The following is a 20,234-nucleotide window of genomic DNA, read 5'->3' as shown; positions in this document are numbered from 1 at the left end:
TGCTTGGTGTCTTCCTCGTGGTCAGCGTCGTTGGCGCGGCCGTGACTTTCGTGGAGACGCAAGCCAAGGACGCCGCGCGAAACCACAACCACTCGACGCCCGCCGTAGAGTTCATCCAGTTTGTGTCCAACGACACGCTGGAGCAGGCAACTGTGCAACACCAGAAGTCAGAAATGGCGCATTCACCGCCACTTGTAGAGCTCCCGAAGCCGGTCTCAGCCGCAGGAACCAAGGAGGCCTCTGGCCACGGAAACAGCAACGACACGTTCTCCATTGGCAACATCCTCGACTCTATGGCTGCCGGCAAGGACGTCGGGGCAGCGATGGGGCATCTCTGACATAAGTGCTGCGTTCTGCTTTTTACTTTCGCTTGTACCCTATTCTCCTCTTTTTTTTCTTTTTCTTTCATCTAAAGCGCGGGAGTCGTTCTAAGAAGAATCAGTCTTTGTCCAGGAACTCTGCAGCAGCATTTTGTGGCACACTTATTTGAAACGCGGTTCTCGGCTTAGGAACCCAAGTACGCGACATCGCCAGGCACGACAGAAGGATGCAAGTGGCCTCCAGGCCGCTACCAGGACACCTTAAGGAAACACTCCTTGACAGAGTGAAAGTGCACCGTGGGCTATGAACAGCTGCAGATTGACTCCAGAAGAAAGTTGCCCGCGTGTTCGTGTTTGAAATCGATCAGTTCTCTTGCCCTCAGGCTGGCCCCAGTGAGCCAGAGGTTCTTCCCGGTACGTTCTTCTGGTAGCGCAAACGGCAGGCAAATACAGGGTACGAATTGGTGCGCAAGTGCCTTGCTTTCAGCACATGAATATATCCGGTGTGCTTGTCTGGTTCTGTCTTAATTTGGTGGGCACGCGGCACCGCTACATTCTAGAAGTGGAAGTGTCATCTTGCTGCGGGGCGCCAGAACTGTGGCTGTAAGGGTTCTTTGTTTTGTGGTGAAATATATAAGCTTGCTTTACTCGAGTGGTTCTCTGTTGATTCTAAGAATGGCCGACCCGTATAAAGGTACGTGCCTCTGCTTCGTCGGGTATTGTAGCTTCCGACATAGTTTTGTTTTACAGTGGTTGCCGGATACTAGAATGCGTATGAGCGGGGTGCGTATGTTGACCAGAGAACTACGGGCGCGAATTTCATGTAGCCCCATCAGCTGGTAGCGAGTGCGCAAGTGTAACACAGCAATCGTGCTCTGACGATGGCCTCTGGTCGTCAACAAGTACAAAGAGAAACTTGAAACGCGTGCTCAGCATAATAAAAAAGCTGCAGACCAAGGGATGAACGGTATTCGCTGGGTTGCTTTCAAACGGCCATTCTTTCCAGCGCTGTGCCACAAAAAGCACTCACTCGTGGCTGTCGCGCATGACATCGAGAAAGTCAGCAAGAAGGCAGACGTGAACGCGGGTTAATGAAAATTTACTGTCGATGATTTGGAATCCACTAGCGCGTGGATCTGGACGTTCTATTTTCCAGTTACCGGAAACAGCGTGGGTTCTCCTGAAGTGCTCACAATTAAAGGTTTTCAAAGAACGCGCCAAGTCACTCGATCAACGCTCCAACGGCTCTGGCTTCAGCTTCTGCTCCAGGGGAGGCGAGGAGGAAAGCGTGCAAAATGGCGGGCATCCCGGATAAGTCATGGCAGCCTCCGTACGTGACGCTAGAAACAACGTAAGTTCTTGGCTTTCTCCCCCAAAGTTTTAGCAGTAATATGGCGCAAGCACACCGTGCTGAATGGAACTGTAGATAGCAGTTCCGGCATTGTCTTGTGGGCCGAATATTTGCTTTGCTACAACGGCATTACGAAGACGCCGGTTGTGTGTTCTGTTCGTTGGTTTGCAGCATGGGAGACATAACTTTGGAGCTATACTGGAAGCACGCCCCCAACACATGCAGAAACTTTGCAGAGCTCGCACGGCGCGGCTACTACAACAACGTGAAGTTCCACAGGATCATACCAGACTTCATGATCCAAGGCGGCGATCCTACAGCTACAGGTAACGGAGAGTTTGCTTACCGTGTGAAGTCGGTTGTTTGGTGCTGTCTTGAAGCTCCACGACTGTTTTAATCATGTCTTCTAGGCAGGGGCGGGGCATCAATCTACGGCAAGACGTTTGACGACGAAATCCACCCTGACCTGAAACATACCGGTACGTGTGTTTCGCACATGCGGCCTACTTGCTCACGTAATTGGAGAAAAAAAAAAAAGTTGCTAGTAGCATGCAGAATTAATATCCTGTGTATGTTTTGTCCACTAACCAGCGAATGTCGTGATGCATGCAATGTTGTTGTTAGCCCATCAAAAGATGGCACATACCCACACTGGGGGATCGCCCAAGAATCGTGTGGCTATTCACCAGAACGCAGTTTACAAAAAGGAAAAGCACGTGGGAGCGCAACACCGGTGAATTTTTCGTCATGAACAGAAAAGGGATGATTGATTTTAAAATTTTAAGAATAATAATAAAGAGAGGGATTAAATAATGATTTAGTCAAAATGTAATAATTGATAGAAAAGAAAAGTTTGAACACTTAGCAAGGCAGTCGGTGAGATTCTATCAGGAAATTTAGAACAGCGGTACAAACAGATCTGTGGCTGAACCCAAATGTGGTGGCGCCAAATGGTAGCAAGAGCGGGCTGCTCAAACTAAGGCAAAGATGCTGCAAGGGCTCCTCCAGCAACCTTTTTCTCAGAGAGTTGAATCGGCGACAATACAGCCAAAAATGTTCTATAGATTCAGGCTCACGGCAAAATGCACAAAGGGGAGAGAGCGCCAAATCCGACTTGTGTAAATAGAAATTTAGAGGGGGGATGCGGCAGCGCAGCCTTATGCGATACAATATTTAAGCTTGCTTTGCGTGTTACAGGTTACGTTTCTGTAATTTGTTATGCGGTCATCGCACAGCACATGGGCTGTTGGCTCTTTAAAACGTTTACATGCCAAGCGCACAGCGATTGAAGACTCGTGTATCTTTTGCACTCTCTACAGGAGCAGGAGTGCTGTCAATGGCCAATTCCGGACCGGACACCAACGGCAGTCAGTTTTTCATAACCCTGGGTCCGACGCAGTGGCTGGATGGGAAGCATGCCATCTTTGGCCGGGTGCACTCGGGCATGACTGTGGTCCACCGCATGGGACGAGTGCCTACAGACAACAATGACCAGCCGCTCGAAGACGTCAAGATAGTGCGCGCCTGTGTGCGGACAAAGTGATTCGTCGTGTGTGCCCGTGACTCTTGCCATGATTGTGGTGGCAGGTTTGAGTCATTCGCAGTTCTCACAATGCACTTCACGACACTTTGAAATACGTTGCCGAGTGGTTTGTGCCACATTCTCATGTCAGTTGTTATTAAAAGGCAAACTTGATGTGTCTCGTCATGAACACAGATGTTATGGACATATTTTTGTGACCACTGGATCAAACAAATGGTGCACCTGTTTTACAGAACACATTAGGAGAAGACAAAAATTCACACAAGTACCCCCGAAAACGGAAGATTGGACAGCCGTTAGGATAGCTCAGTTGGTAGAGCACCGGACGCGAAAGTCTGAGGTTCAGGTCCCACCAGTGTCACGTGGTTTTTCTTTTGCTTTCTAATCAACTATCTTTAAAAATAATTGCCCAGTTAATCTTCTGAGGAACAGCACAAAATAAGAAAAAAAACAGCCCCAATGCTCCTTCGTTTTGGTGACTGTTAGCTTCCATCATGTATCCTTACCAGACTATTACAAAATTTTTGATTCGCAACCCTCTCGTGGTTTTGAATAACTTTTCTACTAGAGAGATCTTCACAAGTAATTGCAATTTGGTGGGAACAAAAAACTGGTAGTTCAGTGCCATCTACAGGATTCTGCCTTTTTTGCTTCAGAGTAGCTTTCACAGGAGTCAAATATATCATTTGAGGCCATGCCAACAGTATATTGGCCTTGTTGCCCCGATCAGAATGTTTTCATGCCACCCGCTAAAAAAAAAATTGCAATACGTACAGCGTTTCTCAAATGGCCTGCCTTGTGTACGAACAGAATGCTTCAGTTGATGGTTGGGGAACCGCCTCAGGCATTAGTGTTTGTGATCTAGAGAAGTACTAGCGTAATAATGGCAAGATGCACAACTGTTACCTTAAAGCAGTTCGCTGCTGAATATATGCTGATGACTGGAACATGTAGATGCAGGCCGCAAGGCAACACATGCACTCAAAAGTGCACTTTAAGCTTCATGTGCACAGCTTTGCAATTTCTACAATTGCATACTCTCATCCAGTTTGTCCACACATTGTCGCACCATCACCGTTCAACTTGTCAGTTGAACACGTGTATATGCGTTAAAGATATACACGTGTTCGAGAACAAGATTCAGTTCATTTGACTTGCAGAGCCGTGTAGAAGGCTCAAGATTGCAGTTCCCATTGTTATGTCTGTGGCACTAGAAGCATATGAAATCCACATTGCATCTGGAGTTGCATGCCAAATTGTTTTCGAAAAGCATAATCAATGCTTCTAGGATCCTAGGTACAAATTTCAGCTGGCAAGTAGTCATGAATATGCTACTGCCAAGAGACAAGCGCCATAGGTAGCTGCAAAATGTAACCGTTGCATTCAGCACCCGTTGGTCAATGCTTGCAGAAAACGCACAATGCAGCTTTTTCTTCCTTAACTTATTTGACATAGCGTGCTTGTGAATTTCATGCGCAGTGCTGGTCCAGGGGATTACGAATCGCTAGGTGCCTCACCCCAAGATACGAGTCGACCGCACACTTGCCTTTGTCAGTTTTCCAAAAGTAACACATTTAGCTTGCAGCACTGCATTAATCAAGGCCAGAACGCTTAGCTCTACAAATGCCAGAGTATTAAGTGGTCAGCTTTTATTAGATGGCCTCAAGAAAACACTGTCAGAATGTCCGCTACCAAAAATTTTCTTCTCTTGCGTGCACCATGTGTTGGGTCATCCATGATTGGAAGTTGAAACCACTGTGTGGAAAACACTTCCAGTGCAATGCTACTTAACAGATGTCCAGGTGATCTCCTCAAATGGCTTCACTGCTACGACAATAGTCGGCAGTGGCAAATTAGGCACGTTGGCAACTTGACCGCACAACAAATGGCAATAGTGCGAACTACGTGGAACAGAAGGCAAAATTTTTTTTTTTTTTCGGAATTCTTGGCTAGTTTGCACTGCTCCTATTACGATAATGTTGACTTCACGTCGAGCACAAATTCATTCACAAGTGGTGCATTTTCTTCAGCTTTTATGTGGAGTGTTTTTAAACGCACTGTGACCGAAGTATGTGCCACAAGTGTGCAAAAGATTTCACCTCCAATTTCTGTGCCTTGCCAAGCCAGGCTGCATCAGACACAGTATGCAGGTTGGCTTGCTGCTCACTTAAGTGGCATTTCAAGTGGTCTGTCAAGTTGCATGGAAGTCCACTTGACATGCGGCATGTCAAGACTAACAGGCAACTTAGGCCACCTACATGGCTCAACCATCAAATGTGCAAGTTCTACACTGCGGCCACTCAATGGAACCTTTCCAAGTGAGAGACTGTGGTGCTCTTGAGGACAAGTAGAGCATCATTGCAGAGTCCACTTTCGACTCAATATACAAGCTCAACACCTACAGAATGGCGCCTCTTTGGTAAGTTATGTTCACAGAAAAATTAACACCATAAAGTTGTTACATTGCACACAGCCTCAAGTTTAACTTCAAGAAAACAAAGCATGCAGCTTATCCTAGTGCTCTAGTTATCTTTCACTGGACGTGGAACTTTACCTTAGGTTCCAAGTAGACAAGAACACAAATGTGAAAGCAAAGGAAAGAACACATACAGGAAACACTTTTCTTTTTCCCTTGGCTAGATGCACTTAAATGATAAAATTTAATGCGGAAGTCACAGGGAACAACACACACATTTGCAGGACTCGATGACGTGAAGGCTAGGAGGAGGCAGGAGACTTCAATGAGAACAGAACGGCTCTTGTCCTGTCACTCGCACACGTTGGGCAGCCATCAGGGCAGGAGAGGGGCAGAGGCCAGGAATGTCGACGTCGGGAAAACCTTCTGTACAAACTGCGACGCCACCAGAAAAACAAGTAAAAAAAAAGAGACTCAACAGTGGAAAGGTGGAAGAGAAGAGGACTGCACTAGATTGAAATGCACCGAGCTCGTGCACACCTTGGGACTTCTAGGCTGAATAAACAAAAAAAGTCATAAATACTGTGTTGGCGGGCCCCCTCCTCAAAACTCGCTTCCCGGTAATGCCAGCAAGCTCCCTCCACCAGACTCGCAGGTGGCTGCGCCTGCATCCGCGCACGGCTCGGCATTGTCTTCATGCCATGCTGCTCAGACAGTTCTTTAAATAAATAACTTTGAAATTTCTAGCATGTGATTTTTTTCACATCCCCCCCATTCGTGCCATACATACACCATGCATATAGCAGCTGTCCTGTTATGGTGTTGCACACACAAGGAGTTCCTGTTTCTTCTGATGATTAATTAAAATGCTTGTGGCAGAGAAAAACGAAAAAAAGAAAAACTTCGTAGCGGCCGCTTGAAGAACAAAAACGAATCATCTAGCGAGAAGGCGTGGTGTGGCTTTTTTTTTTTTTGGAATGCTGTTCTTTCAGTGAGGCCAGTCCCCAGTTCAGCTTGCACACAGCGCAGGAAAGGCCGTTGTCTTCTTGGGGGAACAGAACGTCTGAGGAACACAGTTTCTCTTGGTTTCTCACGCGGCATGGTGCATGCACGTCGTCGTAGTCCCGGTGCCTTGCAGGGACTCTTATTTCACACCAGGCTCACACACACGCACAAGCACACACTGGCAGACTCAAGAGAGATCCACAATGAGGTTGTTTGCCGATAGGTGATGCCGTTGTCACACTGCAACTGGCTTGGTAGCAGTGCCTGCTTCCTTGGGCTTCTCCAGCATCGACGATGTGTTCTTCACCGCCGCCACAGGAACAATGGCGCCATTCTTGCGACCGCCGCCCTCGTCATCATCGCTGCTCTCGTCGGGCAGGTCGCTGTCGTCGTCCAGGTTGATGACTTCGGGTGGCCCCTTGCTGACCTGACGCGCCGCGGCGCCCGAGAGCTGCACCCTGCCTCCGCACTGCAGCGACGGCTGAATGATCTGCGCGGAATAGGGCACAAGAGGGACTGTGGCAAGCTGTTCTAGTAGAACCTAATTAATTCCCAGCTGGCAATTACTTGTTTCCTCATTGCTCAGCGCTATTCTACTGAAATGCAAGACATAATGAAAACGTGTTGTTCGCATACTGCAACGTTTTCCTGCACTGCAGTTGATGTTCAAATGCTAAACCCTACCACAGGGAGTCCTCATACTGGGTTCCCTGAAACCCTTAGGTTCTTGGGAGAGCCTTTTGGGTGGCTGTGGTGTTGCATTCTTTTTTTTTTTTTTTGCATGCATAATGAGCATGAAGAGTCTAATATACTAAGATGCATGGGTTTACTCAGCACCTTTTGAAGGCCACTGTGGTTCCCTAAGGCTAATAAGACTGGCAGCCCCTGCCATATCCTAATTGTCCACTGCAACATTCATATTTTTGGCATGGTTTTGATGTATGGAATTTTGCACCTAACCCTACCAGGCTCTGATTATTCCACATCGACAATAAGGCTTTGAGGACTAGCTCCAAGCAGTGGTCAGCCGTCAAAAGCGGCCACGGCCATAACCTGCTGTCACTGGGCCACACTGGTAAACTCACCCCAAAGGACTGCTTGCTCCCCGTGCTGGCTGTGGCAGTGCTGCTGCTCGCAGATTCACCTGTGGAAGAGAACACGTTTCTTGTTACTTCAGCTTAACATGACACAAACAGTTCTTTCCGCTCAAAGTGTAATAGAGAACAGGCTCTCTGCTGTACCAGCATTTGCTGACACAACACCAGGATCCCTGGCCTCAAAGAGCTGGTAACAGACCTTCACATAGGAGAAAAAAAAAAAAAGTTACCCACTGCGTGCACAAACTTTTGCAAGGCAATGTTGATCCTGCCACGGTTCCAAGAGCTCTTGATCTTCGCAAGCCCATCCAGGGTTGCGGATTGTTGCTGTTTTTTTCCTTCATTCAGTTTGTGCTCTTTCACCGACTCCGTCATTCTTTCCTATTAACTTTCCCTCACTCATTTCCTCTCTTCATTCCTTCATGCAAAACAACTCTGACGAGAGATGCTCGTTAACGCATGCTGGAGAAGTTTGTTAGGCCATGTGCCTGGTGTACTACTCCACATAACAATGAACTATGAAGCAATGTACACACCAATGCACAGGCAGGCTCGGTGATCCTTGTAGCATGGTGGCAAGTCACACTGACAGTACGCTGATGGTGGCCCGCCTATAGTATTTCATTTGAGACCGATACTCAACATCTAGCCATTAACATTCTTCAGACCAACATGTCAATGCCCAGAGCACCTCATACTAGGCAAAAAAATTACTACGTAAACTAGGCCAAGCCTTAGTTGAAACATTCAGAGAGAGCCTAGCCATAGCCTAGTTTAGCCAGTAGCCAGCCCTACACTTGCTCTCACTGCTGCATGGCCTTCCCAGCAGGAAACTCAACTGAGATGGCAGTTCAAAGTCAGGCCCCTTCAAAGAAGCAGTGGTCTGCGAGTGCGTGTGCAAGGATTAGGGCAACTTCTCTGGGGCCGGAAGGTGCCTCCGCCAGAGCACACTCCTTGGCGAGTGCACCCTGACCTATGGTGGTTCCATACACTGGCTCTTACCAGAAACGACAACTTCTTCTGCCACTAACAAGGACAGCGAGGAATGCTTCGCTTGAACCGACTGCTGGCTAGCTTATGCCAAAGCTTGACACAAAGGCGGCACGAAGTGGCAAGTGAAAAATTTTTATTTTTCTTTTGGCTGAAACTAACATGGAACATTGTGATTGATTAATGTTTAGCAGGATTTTAAACACCAAGGTGGCACAGTACACTATGAGAGACGGGGCAGCAGAGGGCTCCAGATTAACTTCGACTACCCGGGGTTCTTTAATGTGACACCGGAGAACAACTCGACCCAATTTTTGCTCTTTGTGAAAGTTGGTTCTATGGCTCTTTGTGGCCGATGTCAGCTTTTTGCACAACAGGAGCCTTAACAATATCACGTTAAAATAGGCAGAACACGCTGCAATACAGCAAACACTTATTGAAGCGAACTAAGCTAAACACTGGCAACACTAACGCAGGTGATGCGGCGACACAACTTTGTCGACGGTGCACCCTTTTGAAGACTGACGGATATACGGGCAGGCAAGTGGGTGGATGGGCCGTCAGAAATCATACAAAAAAATCCACTGAAACCTTTTTTCCCTGCTAAACATTAATCAATCACAATGTTCTATATTAGTTTCAGCCAAAAGAAAAAAATGCGAACTTTTCACCTAGAAAAAAAAGCAGGTTCATTGCGCGAGTAATTACGACAACCTTCAATGTCGTGACGCACTTACACATGCTCCTTTCAGCTTCATACCAGTGCTATGGCAAGGATAACTGACACACCTAGGACTGAGAGCCACTGATGCAATCAAAGGTAGCTAGAGGAATGTCACATCTGGTCTCGCACACTTGATGTGTCTTGATAACGATTCACAAACTAGCCTCGATTTGAAGTGAAAGACACATAGATAGTACTTAATCCTCTGCATGGAGCACTGGCTGATAGCAGAAAAGGCTTCCACACATCAGCAGGATAAGGAACAAAGCCATGGTTGCAAAAGGCAACAGAACTGACCCGATTGTCCGGCCGTGGCTATTTCTCCGCTTGTAGGAATGCGAACCGCAATGATGCGGCCATCTGGGATCCGTAGGTAGACACCCTTTGGAGTCTTCATCACCAAGATCTCTGTGCCAGGAGGAATCTCCACAGGGGGGTCCGACGAGTTGTTCAGCGGTATGGTCACTTCTGCGCACAGTGAGGTTTGTCACCAACGTTAGCTGCAGCACGTGGTCACATTTCCAATTCGACACTGCCTGATCTTTGAGATGCTCGATCCAACAGGCTGGCGAGATCACTCATGAGTTGACTGACTCACTCAGGCTTGAACGCGGGTGATGACCTGAGTCATGAGTAAATTCGGGCTCCGATTATGATTACGACCCGAGTTGCGAATCCAGACTCAGATACTGGTGATGATTAGACTCGCGAGTCCAGGCTCAGATTCAGTACGCAATCCGAGTCGTGAGAGAGTCCGAGCTTGAATTCAGAACGTGATCCGAGGTCGATATTGATGTTGCTACTAGTTACTGGTGCGACTAGCCCAGAAATTACTGTTGGCAACTGCTCCACCCCTGTAGCATATAAAATAAATAAAAGAAACTCACCTTTCATGGCACAGCTCTCAGTTGTTCATGCATTAACACACCTTTTTTTGGGCTAGTTGGTGCATAGTTGAATTAAAGAAAAACTAGCACCAAACCATGCAAACCACAAGACAAGAACGAAGACAAGTCTTTGTTCTTGTCTTGTGGTTTGCATGGTTTGGCGCTAGTTTTTCTTTAATTCAGTTGTTCATGTGTTACGTAAGCATGAGTGGGCCCTTACATTGCCAAAGTCCGTGATCCGAGTATGAATGATAAAAATGGAAGATGAAAACTGGTCATGAGAGCAGGGAGGGCGCAGTAACTTCCTCAATGCTTGTTGCACACCTCAACTGTGCCCTGGGGAAGGGATGAAGAAGGGAGTGAAAGAAAGAGGCATCGTGGTAGAGGGCTACAGATTAATTTTCGACCACCTGGGTTTTTTAGTGTGCACTGACACTGTCCGGTGCCCAGGCGCCTCCGTCGAATGCCCCTGAATGATACCCCATCCGTTCTCAACAGGACATGGGCGCCCAGCGTGGGTGCTCAAACAACCGAATGGTGCCAAGCAGTGAGGTGGGACAGGAGAGAAGCAGCTGTCTGCAGAATGCTGCATGAACTCACTCGCAGGCACCCGCATCCTCTGCACGGTCATGCCCTGCCGCAGGAGGGACTGCATGACATTGGGGGTGCCCCAGACGGGCATGTCTCCGTTCTGCGAGCCAGGCTGCATCGGTGTGGGCGTGGTCTGTGTCGGTCCCGGCCCGAGGAATGTCACCGTGCCCTGCCGGTTCTGCCATGTCTGGTACCTGGTTTGAGATGGAACACAACAACAGCTTCATTAGAGGGAAATGCAAGCAATTCAAATGCATTCTACCAACCTGCCTCCCATTTTGCTAGTTCGCTTGACCTTTCCTTTATTATTATTATTTTTTTCTTTTTTTGGGGGGGGGGGGGGGGGCAGCAAAAGCACATCATTCTTTAGCGAATTTCTCTCATCTAACAGCACAATGGACATGGGACAAGAACAAAGGAAACAGAGGACAAGACACTGACACGGGTCAGTGTTCTACCTAGTGTTTCTGTGTTTTTTGTCTCATGACTTCCACACCAATAGCTCAGATTGATTCCAATGTGAACTGGTTGAACTCACCTTACTGTTTATTCCCCCTTTACTTCCAATACCCACCATAAGCTTTACCATGCACTTGGCACATCAAATCCAGAATTGCACCTCAGAGGAAGCGAGGCACTTGCTTTCTGCTTAGCCGAACTACCAGCCCGGCCTCACTCACCCGTTGGAATATCCAGCGGTGGCGGTGTGCATGTAGGTGCGGCCCCCGTGCAGGGTGGCCCTCTTCTCCAGCTCGTAGCTCTGCTTGGCAAGCCGCTTCTCGAATTTGGTCAGCTTCAGGTCCTTGCGATCCAGCAGCAAAGACTCATGCTCAAACGGCTCCTGCACGCCCACAAAAACAGGAAGGGGAAAAAGTTGTTTAAAAACGTTATGACCCCTCTTGCAGCAGAAACCAAACTAAGAAAGGGTGCAGGCCCTGTATTACAGGTGCAATAAATGCATGTGTAATACATGCAGAAACACCCGCAAAATGCTGGATGCTACAGTTGCAGAAACATATTGGAACCTTTTGAGCTTACCCATTATGATGGGTTATGGAGCTCTTCCTACGTTCTTTGTACAGAAACTACCACAAAGGGCCGTTTATTCTGTTAAGGCTACCACCTCTGATCACTACTTCTACCAAGCTACCCTTCTACCAAGATACCAGGTTCAGCTAATTAAGGGGGACACTGGTCCTTGGGACCAAAAAAACGACCCAAAAATCAATTCTTAAAAATGACATTTTTGGAGCCTATAGCTATTATTCTTCAACTCTACCAGTTTTCTCCTCCAGGAAATCGGTATTTTGACCATAGTATTAAACTTAGATCACTGTGTGGGCTCAATCTGTTCGGGAGCAGGCGACTTAACACCGTGAAAATTTTGGACACCTGGCTGTCTTAGTACATCAATATCTCAACGTCTAGGACAGATAGACATGTCATATTGTTTGCTAAGAGAAGCTGAAGGCACTATGTATGCAATAATCAAAGCACAATTGTTCAATCACAGTTCAAGAATTTGTAATTTTGCAAAGTTTATCGATGCACGATATTCACACTTTGAATGTTGCTATTCTAAGTGCTGTAAAACTACTAATGAGGGTAAAATGGAAAAACTGCTTCAATTATTGCACTCTTTACTCACCATACCATGTAGCCATTGGTTAAAAATTATTTTTTATTGAGCCATTTTTTTTATTGTACCGAGGTACTAATAAATGACTAATTAAAATTATCTTAGGAACTAATGGATTAATTAAAAAACAATTTCATATTTGAAATCGGTATAAAAAAACTGAGCAACCTGATACAGTTTCATCAGGATTGGACTAAATATAAGGAAAATACCATACATATTTACTCGCGTAATCCTCGCACTTTTTTTTCCTGAAAATCAACGCAAAGTTTGGGGGTGCGATAATTATGTGGGGAAAATTTTCAAGCATATGTTTCGGAGTGTTAAATGCAAAGATGAATGGGTGCAAGATCAGGATTGTCAGGTCCGCAATTGTAAATACAGTTGAACCTCGATATAACGAAGTAGTACTTTTCGGGGAAAAACTTCGTTATATCGCGAACTTCGTTGCGACGAGGTTTTTGTCTTCGAGTGCCGTTAATGAAATTGTACATTCAAACAACATTCGTTTTTCTGTTTTATTCCACTCACGTGCGTTCGTGACGATATTGCAGCCGATTTTAGAAGAAACGACAAGCAAATAGAGCGGCAAGAGTAGTTCAGTCAAGCTTCGTTACCTCGAAATGGCACATCTCAAATTATTGCTTTAATTGAAATTTTCTGTAGAGTCTAGCTGCTCCCCGCGGCGCCGTGAATTTTGCTGCCCATTACCTTACAGTATTTTCTCAGCGAATTGCGGGTATCTCAAAATCTTGAATGAGATATGGAGATAATGCCGCAAGTGAAAAATTAAAGCGAGCTTCCCGTGTTGCTGCGAAGACGTGGCACGAAGCGTGCGGCATCACCGAAAACGAAACCAAGCAGTGCGGAAATCCATAAATGGCGTCAAGCAACACTGCGCTCCGTCACTTGCGCTCACGGGCTGATGGGAATGGGACGTGCAAGTAGGAGGCCCCGCAAAATAGTTAGGCTGGCTTTGTGCACCGCATGCGGGGCGGGGCGCGATTTACTGACTGTCAACTGGAACTTCACAGGACAGGGGGTAGCGGAGGGCTCCGAAAATTACGACCACATGGGGGTTAACCGGTGCTACGTCACGCAGTACACGGGCGCCTTGCATTTCGCCTCCATCGAAACGCAGCCGCCGCGTCATCTGGATCAGCAGTCCAGCGCCGCGACTGGGCGAGATTGACGCGAGTTCAATAACTAAGCATAGTTCAAAAACGAAGAACCTTTATTCTAAAAAGTTTGCAAAAGGCAAGTGACTGCATCAAATCACTTCATGATGCAGTGCGAGTTGATGCAGTCATGAAGTCAGTTATTTTTGCCTGACGTTTGCTCATGAGCGTCGGCGTAATGAGGCGATCGTAGGTGGCTACCGCTACCAATGCTTGTTCATGTTCTTGCGCGCCGGCATAACTCCGCAAAATGTCAATGGAATTGAGCACTTCTGTTGCTGTGGGCGCCTGCGTTGCCTCCTCGGTGTCGTCACCGTCCTCTACAATGGTTTTTTCTTGAACACTTTCAATTATTGCGGTGTCGTCCAATTCTTCTGTTGTGACGGCATACCCATCACTGGTGATGAAGTCGGTAAGGCTTACATCCTCGGGAACGCCACCTTCCTCGCTCAGCTGCTGCCACGCATCAGCGAAATCTGACTGTGCAGGCGCCTCTCCCTCGCTCGCTTCATCGTTGTCTCACGCATCCAGCGAGTCGCACACAGCTTTTATGCCAGCCTTTCTAAAGCAGTTTACAATAGTTTCCTTGCTCGTAGACTGCCAGGACGCAGACAGCATTTCTATGCCCATAAACACGTCAATCTTGGTGTCGCGTTAGGCCGCATGTTGAGCAAAATTCTCTCAATCATGCGCTTCTTGTAAGCACACTTCACGCTGTTGATTACACCTTGATCCAATGGCTGGATCAGGGATGTGCAACTTGCGGGAAGAAATTCCAGCTCGACGTTTGACAGCTCCGCATCAACGTGGTGCGCTGAACAGTTGTCCAGGAGAAGGCAGATTTTTCTCTTCTGCTGCCTCATTTCCTCATCCAGCTCTTTAAGCCAGTCGCTGAACAGGGCTCGTGTCATCCAAGCCTTTGCGTTGCTGACGTACTTGACGGGCATCGACCTTCCAATGAAACAATGTGGTCTTCCACTAACTCCGATGACCAGCAGCTTGCGTTTATCCATGCCATCCATGTTCGCACATAGCAACACAGTTAGACGTTGCTTGCTCTGCTTGCCGCCATGGCAACGTTAATTTTTCAGAGCCAGGGTCCTCTTCGGCAAAAGGCGATAGAATAATGCCGTTTCATCGGCGTTATAAATGTCCGCGATGTCATAGCGGGCGAGGATAACTAGAACGCGGTCACGAAGCCAATCAGCAGCTCCAATGGCATTCGCCTCCGCGCTTTCACCGCTGATTGCTTTGCCAACGATATTGTGGCGCTCTTTAAAACGTTGTAGCCATCCACTGCTAGCCTTGAATTCGTCACACCCAAGCACACTTGCAAAGTCCAGGGCTTTCTGCTGAAGTATGGCGCCACTCAGAGGCATGTTCTTTGCGCGCATTTCCATGAACCACGTGAATGTGGCTTTCTCCACGTCGTCGTACGTGGCCGCTTTCAGCCTCTTCCTTGTCCCACTCAGGCCGCTGTCGCTGACAGCGCACAATATGTTGTCCTTCGCCTTTAAAATGGTCGAAAGGGTACTCAGCGTTATTTCGTACCTGTCCGCCACTTTCTTCTTCTTCTCGCCGGCGGCTACTTCTTTGATCATTTTCGCTTTAAGATCAAGAGAAAGCACTTTTCTCTTCCGGGGCGCACCACTCATTGTTGCACAAAAGAGCACCACAATCAGAGAAAAATGACTTCTTGTGGCAGCGTGCCTTCCTGTGCCAACAAACGAGAGACGCACTAGGCTTGGATCGGATTGGATTGACAACGTTGCTCTAGACGTCAAAACGTCGGAGAGGGCACTACAGTCAAACCTGGATATAACGAAATTGAAAAAAGTTCGCAATTTTTCGTTATATCCAGGTTTTCGTTACATGCAGTTTTGGGTTAAGACTGGTAAGGATTATGCCAAAACGAAATAAAAATTCGACAGATATCAATTCAAGTGAACTCGCCATTCAAAGAATTTATTTAATAGAAAAAAACTGCGTAATTTTCACTTGCTGTTTTTGCCCGATCGAAGCCACTACTCGGCGCTCCAAGGAAACTAAGGCATCCATGGCTGCTTCATTGTCCTGCGAGCCGACGAAATGGCGCAGAACGTCCACCGCGTCCATCAGTTCCCTCGCGGTGGGAACAGCACAAAACGTATCAGGCTCTGACGAACCGTCACCTTCAAGGCTATCTTTAACGGTTTCGACAAGTGCCGCATCAGTCATCTCTTCCGTAGCCACGGCGCCGTTGTCCACGAACAAAAAGTCGCACAGCTCGACACTGTCGGGCACCCCACCGTTCATGCGTAGTTCATCACACGCTTCTGCGACCTCGGATGGGCTTGAAGGTTCGTCTTCAGTGACTGTAGCTTGAATGGCCTTATTTGCCTGAGCCTTGGCGAAGCAATTGGCGATCACTTGTGATCCGACCTCTTGCCACGACGCAGCAAGCATTTCGATTGCTTGGTAGATATCCACTTTCGTTGGCCGTTCAAGTCGGATGTCTAGGAGCATCTTTTGTATCAATCGACGGCGGTAACAGCATTTAAAGCTGTTAATAACCCCTTTGTCTAAGGGTTGTACCAGAGAAGTGCAGTTAGGTGGCAAATACTGCAGCTCGACGTTCGAAAGCTGTAGGCCTTCCACATGGTGCGCGGAGCAGTTGTCAAGCAGCAAACAAATGCTGCGACCTTCTCGCTTGACATCTTGGTTGAGCTCCTTCAGCCAGTCGGAAAAAATTGCCCGCGACATCCAAGCTTTGGAGTTTGCCACATATTTTACTGGCATCCGCCTTGTTCCTTTAAAACATCTGGGCCGGGCATTGCGGCCAATAACCAATGGGATTCGCTTGTCGCTGCCATCAGTGTTGGCGCAAAGCAAAACCGTCACACGGAGTTTACTTTGCTTTCCACCGCGGCAGTCTTCTCCTTTTAGTGACAACGTGCGGCTCGGTAACATTTAATAAAACAGGGCCGTCTCATCAGCATTATAAATGTCGGCAGCTTCATAGCGGCTGAAAATGCCGGGAAGCTTCTCGGTCACCCACGAGGTAGCAGCATCACTTTTCCGACGACACCATGCCGGCTTTTAAATCCTTGTAGCCAGCCGTTACTCGCTTTGAAGTCGTCGTGGCCCAGGATGCAAGCAAAATCTATGGCTTTCTGCTGCAAAATCGCGCCACTTATGGGCACGTTTTGTGCTCGTCTGTCCAAAAACCATGCAAACACGGCGTTGCCCACATCAGCATACGTCTACGTCTCCAGTCTTTTCTTCTGGGCACTTGTGCCCGACTCCATCGCACTGCGGATGCTTTGTTCTGCAGCAAGAATGGTTGACAGGGAGCTGGCTGGTATATTGAAGCGGGCAGCGACATCCTTCTTTTTTTTGCCGGCGGCAACCGCATTCAAAATCGAGAGCTTATCTACAAGCGACAAAACTTTGCGTTTTTTCACAGCGGAACTCATCGCAACGAACCGACACCGTAAACACACACCAGCACACGCACGTCAACACGCTGACGAAGGCGGCTTACCATAACTGCACCGCAACACCACGAAGAATTTGTCATAGTAGTGCCACCTAGTGTCAAGCTACAAAATGAAAGCTTAAAAGTTGCTACGCTTGCCACGGAGCGGCGATAGCGGCGCTCAACATCATCATTATCACCGAGGTCTGCTTGTTTGCTGCGATTGCAAGCGTTCTGCTCGCGGTCTACTTTATCTTTTAATATAAAAACTTACTTAAACAATATTCATTAAAGTTGCGCACTGCCCGGTCAAATTTCGGGCAAAACATTACAAGATACAGCTCGATGATCAGAGCCACGAATTCGTTACATCAAGGTCAACTGCCGCAACGAGTTCGTTACATGGAGGTCGCCTATACATGGGCTTCAATGGGGGATGTGTTGGGGAATTGAGAAATTTCGTAAAATCCAGGAATTCGTTACATAGAGGTTCGTTACATAGAGGTTCGTTACATTGAAACTGCAGCGCGAAACCACTTCGTTAAATCGAGGAAAAAAACACATGCATTTCAATGGAAGCAAGAAACTGAAACAAAAAAAGTTTGTTCAATCGCGAACTTCGTTCTATCGAGGTTCGTTATATCGAGGTTCACCTGTATAACGAAAACATTACTTTCAAGCGTAACTTACCTTCGTTATGAAAGTACAGGGTGAACGTAAGCTCAAGCTGCTAAAGCACTTTATTTGCCGCGCGCAACCTCCCCGTCACTACTAGCATTGCGTACTTCCTGCAGGCAATTCTACTCTTCATCAGAGTCCGTGTCAACACTGGAATCGATGGTTTCTTCATCTTCCGATGCTTCTTCGTCGTCCCACACCAGGTGGTCCTCGGTCGCATCCAGGGCGTTCGAAATTCCTGTTTTCTTGAAGCTCCTGGCCACCATATTTACATCAATCATCCCCCATGCCTCTGATACCTGGCTGCACAGCAGCTCCACGGACGGTCTTTTGATCTTGCCGCCCGGCGTCAGAGCATGTTCACCTTCGGCCATCCATTCTGCGTACAGCCTCCGGACGTTATCTTTAAATGGCTTGTTCAAAGATACGTCAAGAGGCTGTAGCAATGATGTGAGGCCGCCGGGTATAACAGCCAGGTCCGTGCGCAGTTCCTTGAACTTCGCCCGAACCGACTCTTGAAGATGGTTCCGAAAGCTATCAAGCACGAGGAGCGACGGAAAAAGAAGCGCTCCCGGTCACCGCCCCCACACAGTCTTCACCCAGTCCACCATAAGATCCGCGGTCATCCACCCCTTTTCTTGGACGCGCACGTGTATACCAGGGGGGAGCTTTCCTTTCGGGAGGGTCTTCCGCTTGAAAATGACGTACGGTGGGAGCTTCCGCCCGTCCGCCGTCACGCCTAGCATGACCGTGCACCTCTGTTCTTCGGCACCTGTAATCCTGACGTGCACAGTCCGAGCGCCTGTCTGTTCGACTGTCCTGCTGCTGGGCATATCGAAATTCAGCAGAGTTTGGTCCACGTTCCCTATCTGGGAGAGCAAGAAGTTTTTCTCCTGCCGGATCCTGATAACGAATCGATGGAAGTCCACTATTTTCTCTTCATAGGCTGCGGGCAAGCGCTGGCAAAGCGTCGTTCGCCTCCTGAGCGAGAGTCCATTGCGCCGCATAAATCGTGTGGCCTACCCGTTACTAGCGCGGAAGTCTTGCACCGGGATGCCCTCCTTTCTTGCGATAATAAGCGCCTGGTTCCGTATCAAATCAATCGACACAGCACACCCATCCGCTCGTCCAGCCTAGGTATATTCCAGTAAAGAGGATTCGACGGCAGGAAATTTCCCAGTCTTCGGTCCACGGAAGGCCCGGCGCGTCTTACCAGTCGTCTTGAGTTCGCCGTGCTGCCGTCTCCAATACCGGACGCAAAACTCGTTGACGCCGAAGTGTCTGCTGGCGGCGCGGTTGCCATGTTCCAACGCATACTCAATAGCTTTTAGCTTAAAAGCAGCTGTGTAGCTTGCGTAGCGTCCCATGGCGAAGCGGCACAAAGAGCACGGTGCAACACACAAACAAGGCAAACGAGGCCTACGAGACACTTTCGCAAAATGGCGTAGCGGTGGTGAGTGGATAAGCGGTAGCGGCGGTGGCAGCGGATGATAGCACAGTACCGCCGCCTAGTAGCACGCGCGCCCAACCATGGCAGTTAGTTGTGGCTGCAGTCAATAGATGGAGATCGCTACGACAAGCGGATGGCTTGCGGCAGTAATTTTGGGGGTGCGATGATTATGCGGGGAAAAACAAATTTTACAATTTTTGATAGCCAATGTGGGGGGTGCGAGCATTATGTGAGTAAATACGGTAGGTCTAAGACCAGTGTAAGAGGTAAGAGGTAGCTGTCCAGCAGGGGGGAGACAGGCTTACCTTGGTGAGACACTGTGAGTACTCCATGGTGAGCGTGCGCAGTACTGAGTCGGTGAACCCACTGGCGACAGCCGAGAGGTCCTGCACTGGAGGGTCATCCTCGTTGTCCTGTACCAGGGTGCTGACGTCCTTCCAGGTCAGGTTGGCCTCCGGATTCATCTCGTCCACCACACGATCTGATCAGACACACACACAGGGGGGCACATGCTCAATTTTTTCGACTTCTTGCATTAGCCGGCCAAACATGCGGTGACAGATCACTGCAGCACTTTTAAACGGGGAAATGAAGAGCTGTGTCTATTCGTCTCTTGTCCGTGTCCGTCACCCAGTAATGAAAAAAAAGAAGAAGAAAAGCTTCCTTTCTTTCAAAGTGCAAGTGGGACCAATTGCAAATAATCAGCAGCCCATCTGTTCCAACTCTGTAGCTGACTGTTGGAACTTTGTAGTCGATACTGCCACTGTAATTCACTGCAAAAGGTCAGAGCTGCAATGGTGTGCAGCAGATTGTGATGACAACAGGACGCAGTGCAGGAGCAGCTTCAAGAGCTGAAGTGCCCTGCCGTGCTGCTCTCTAATTTTTTTGTGCCATGGTGACTTTTCATG

General features: G+C 48.1%; 2 protein-coding genes across 2 annotated transcripts in view; one reads left to right on the top strand and one right to left on the bottom strand.

Moving 5' to 3' along the window:
• Positions 1–1,573: 1,573 nt before the first annotated feature.
• Cypl (peptidyl-prolyl cis-trans isomerase-like 1 Cypl) lies at positions 1,574–3,383 on the top strand. Its single transcript, XM_077640120.1, has 4 exons — positions 1,574–1,671; positions 1,843–1,997; positions 2,082–2,150; positions 2,991–3,383. Exons 1-4 carry the CDS (start codon positions 1,616–1,618, stop codon positions 3,212–3,214), a joined length of 504 nt encoding a protein of 167 aa, XP_077496246.1. The 5' UTR covers positions 1,574–1,615; the 3' UTR covers positions 3,215–3,383.
• A 2,450-nt stretch (positions 3,384–5,833) lies between these two features.
• LOC144107132 (helicase ARIP4) overlaps positions 5,834–20,234 on the bottom strand; it is a 39,224-nt gene continuing 24,823 nt past the window's right edge. The window contains 6 exon segments of the mRNA XM_077640119.1: positions 5,834–7,125; positions 7,721–7,779; positions 9,744–9,914; positions 10,934–11,118; positions 11,605–11,765; positions 19,632–19,807. Of these exon segments, the coding sequence (XP_077496245.1) occupies positions 6,871–7,125; positions 7,721–7,779; positions 9,744–9,914; positions 10,934–11,118; positions 11,605–11,765; positions 19,632–19,807 (1,007 nt within the window). The 3' untranslated portion in view covers positions 5,834–6,870.

The sequence above is a fragment of the Amblyomma americanum genome, chromosome 10, assembly GCF_052857255.1.
Source record: "Amblyomma americanum isolate KBUSLIRL-KWMA chromosome 10, ASM5285725v1, whole genome shotgun sequence".
Taxonomy (NCBI): domain Eukaryota; kingdom Metazoa; phylum Arthropoda; class Arachnida; order Ixodida; family Ixodidae; genus Amblyomma; species Amblyomma americanum.
This window is presented reverse-complemented; position numbering and strand designations above follow the sequence as displayed.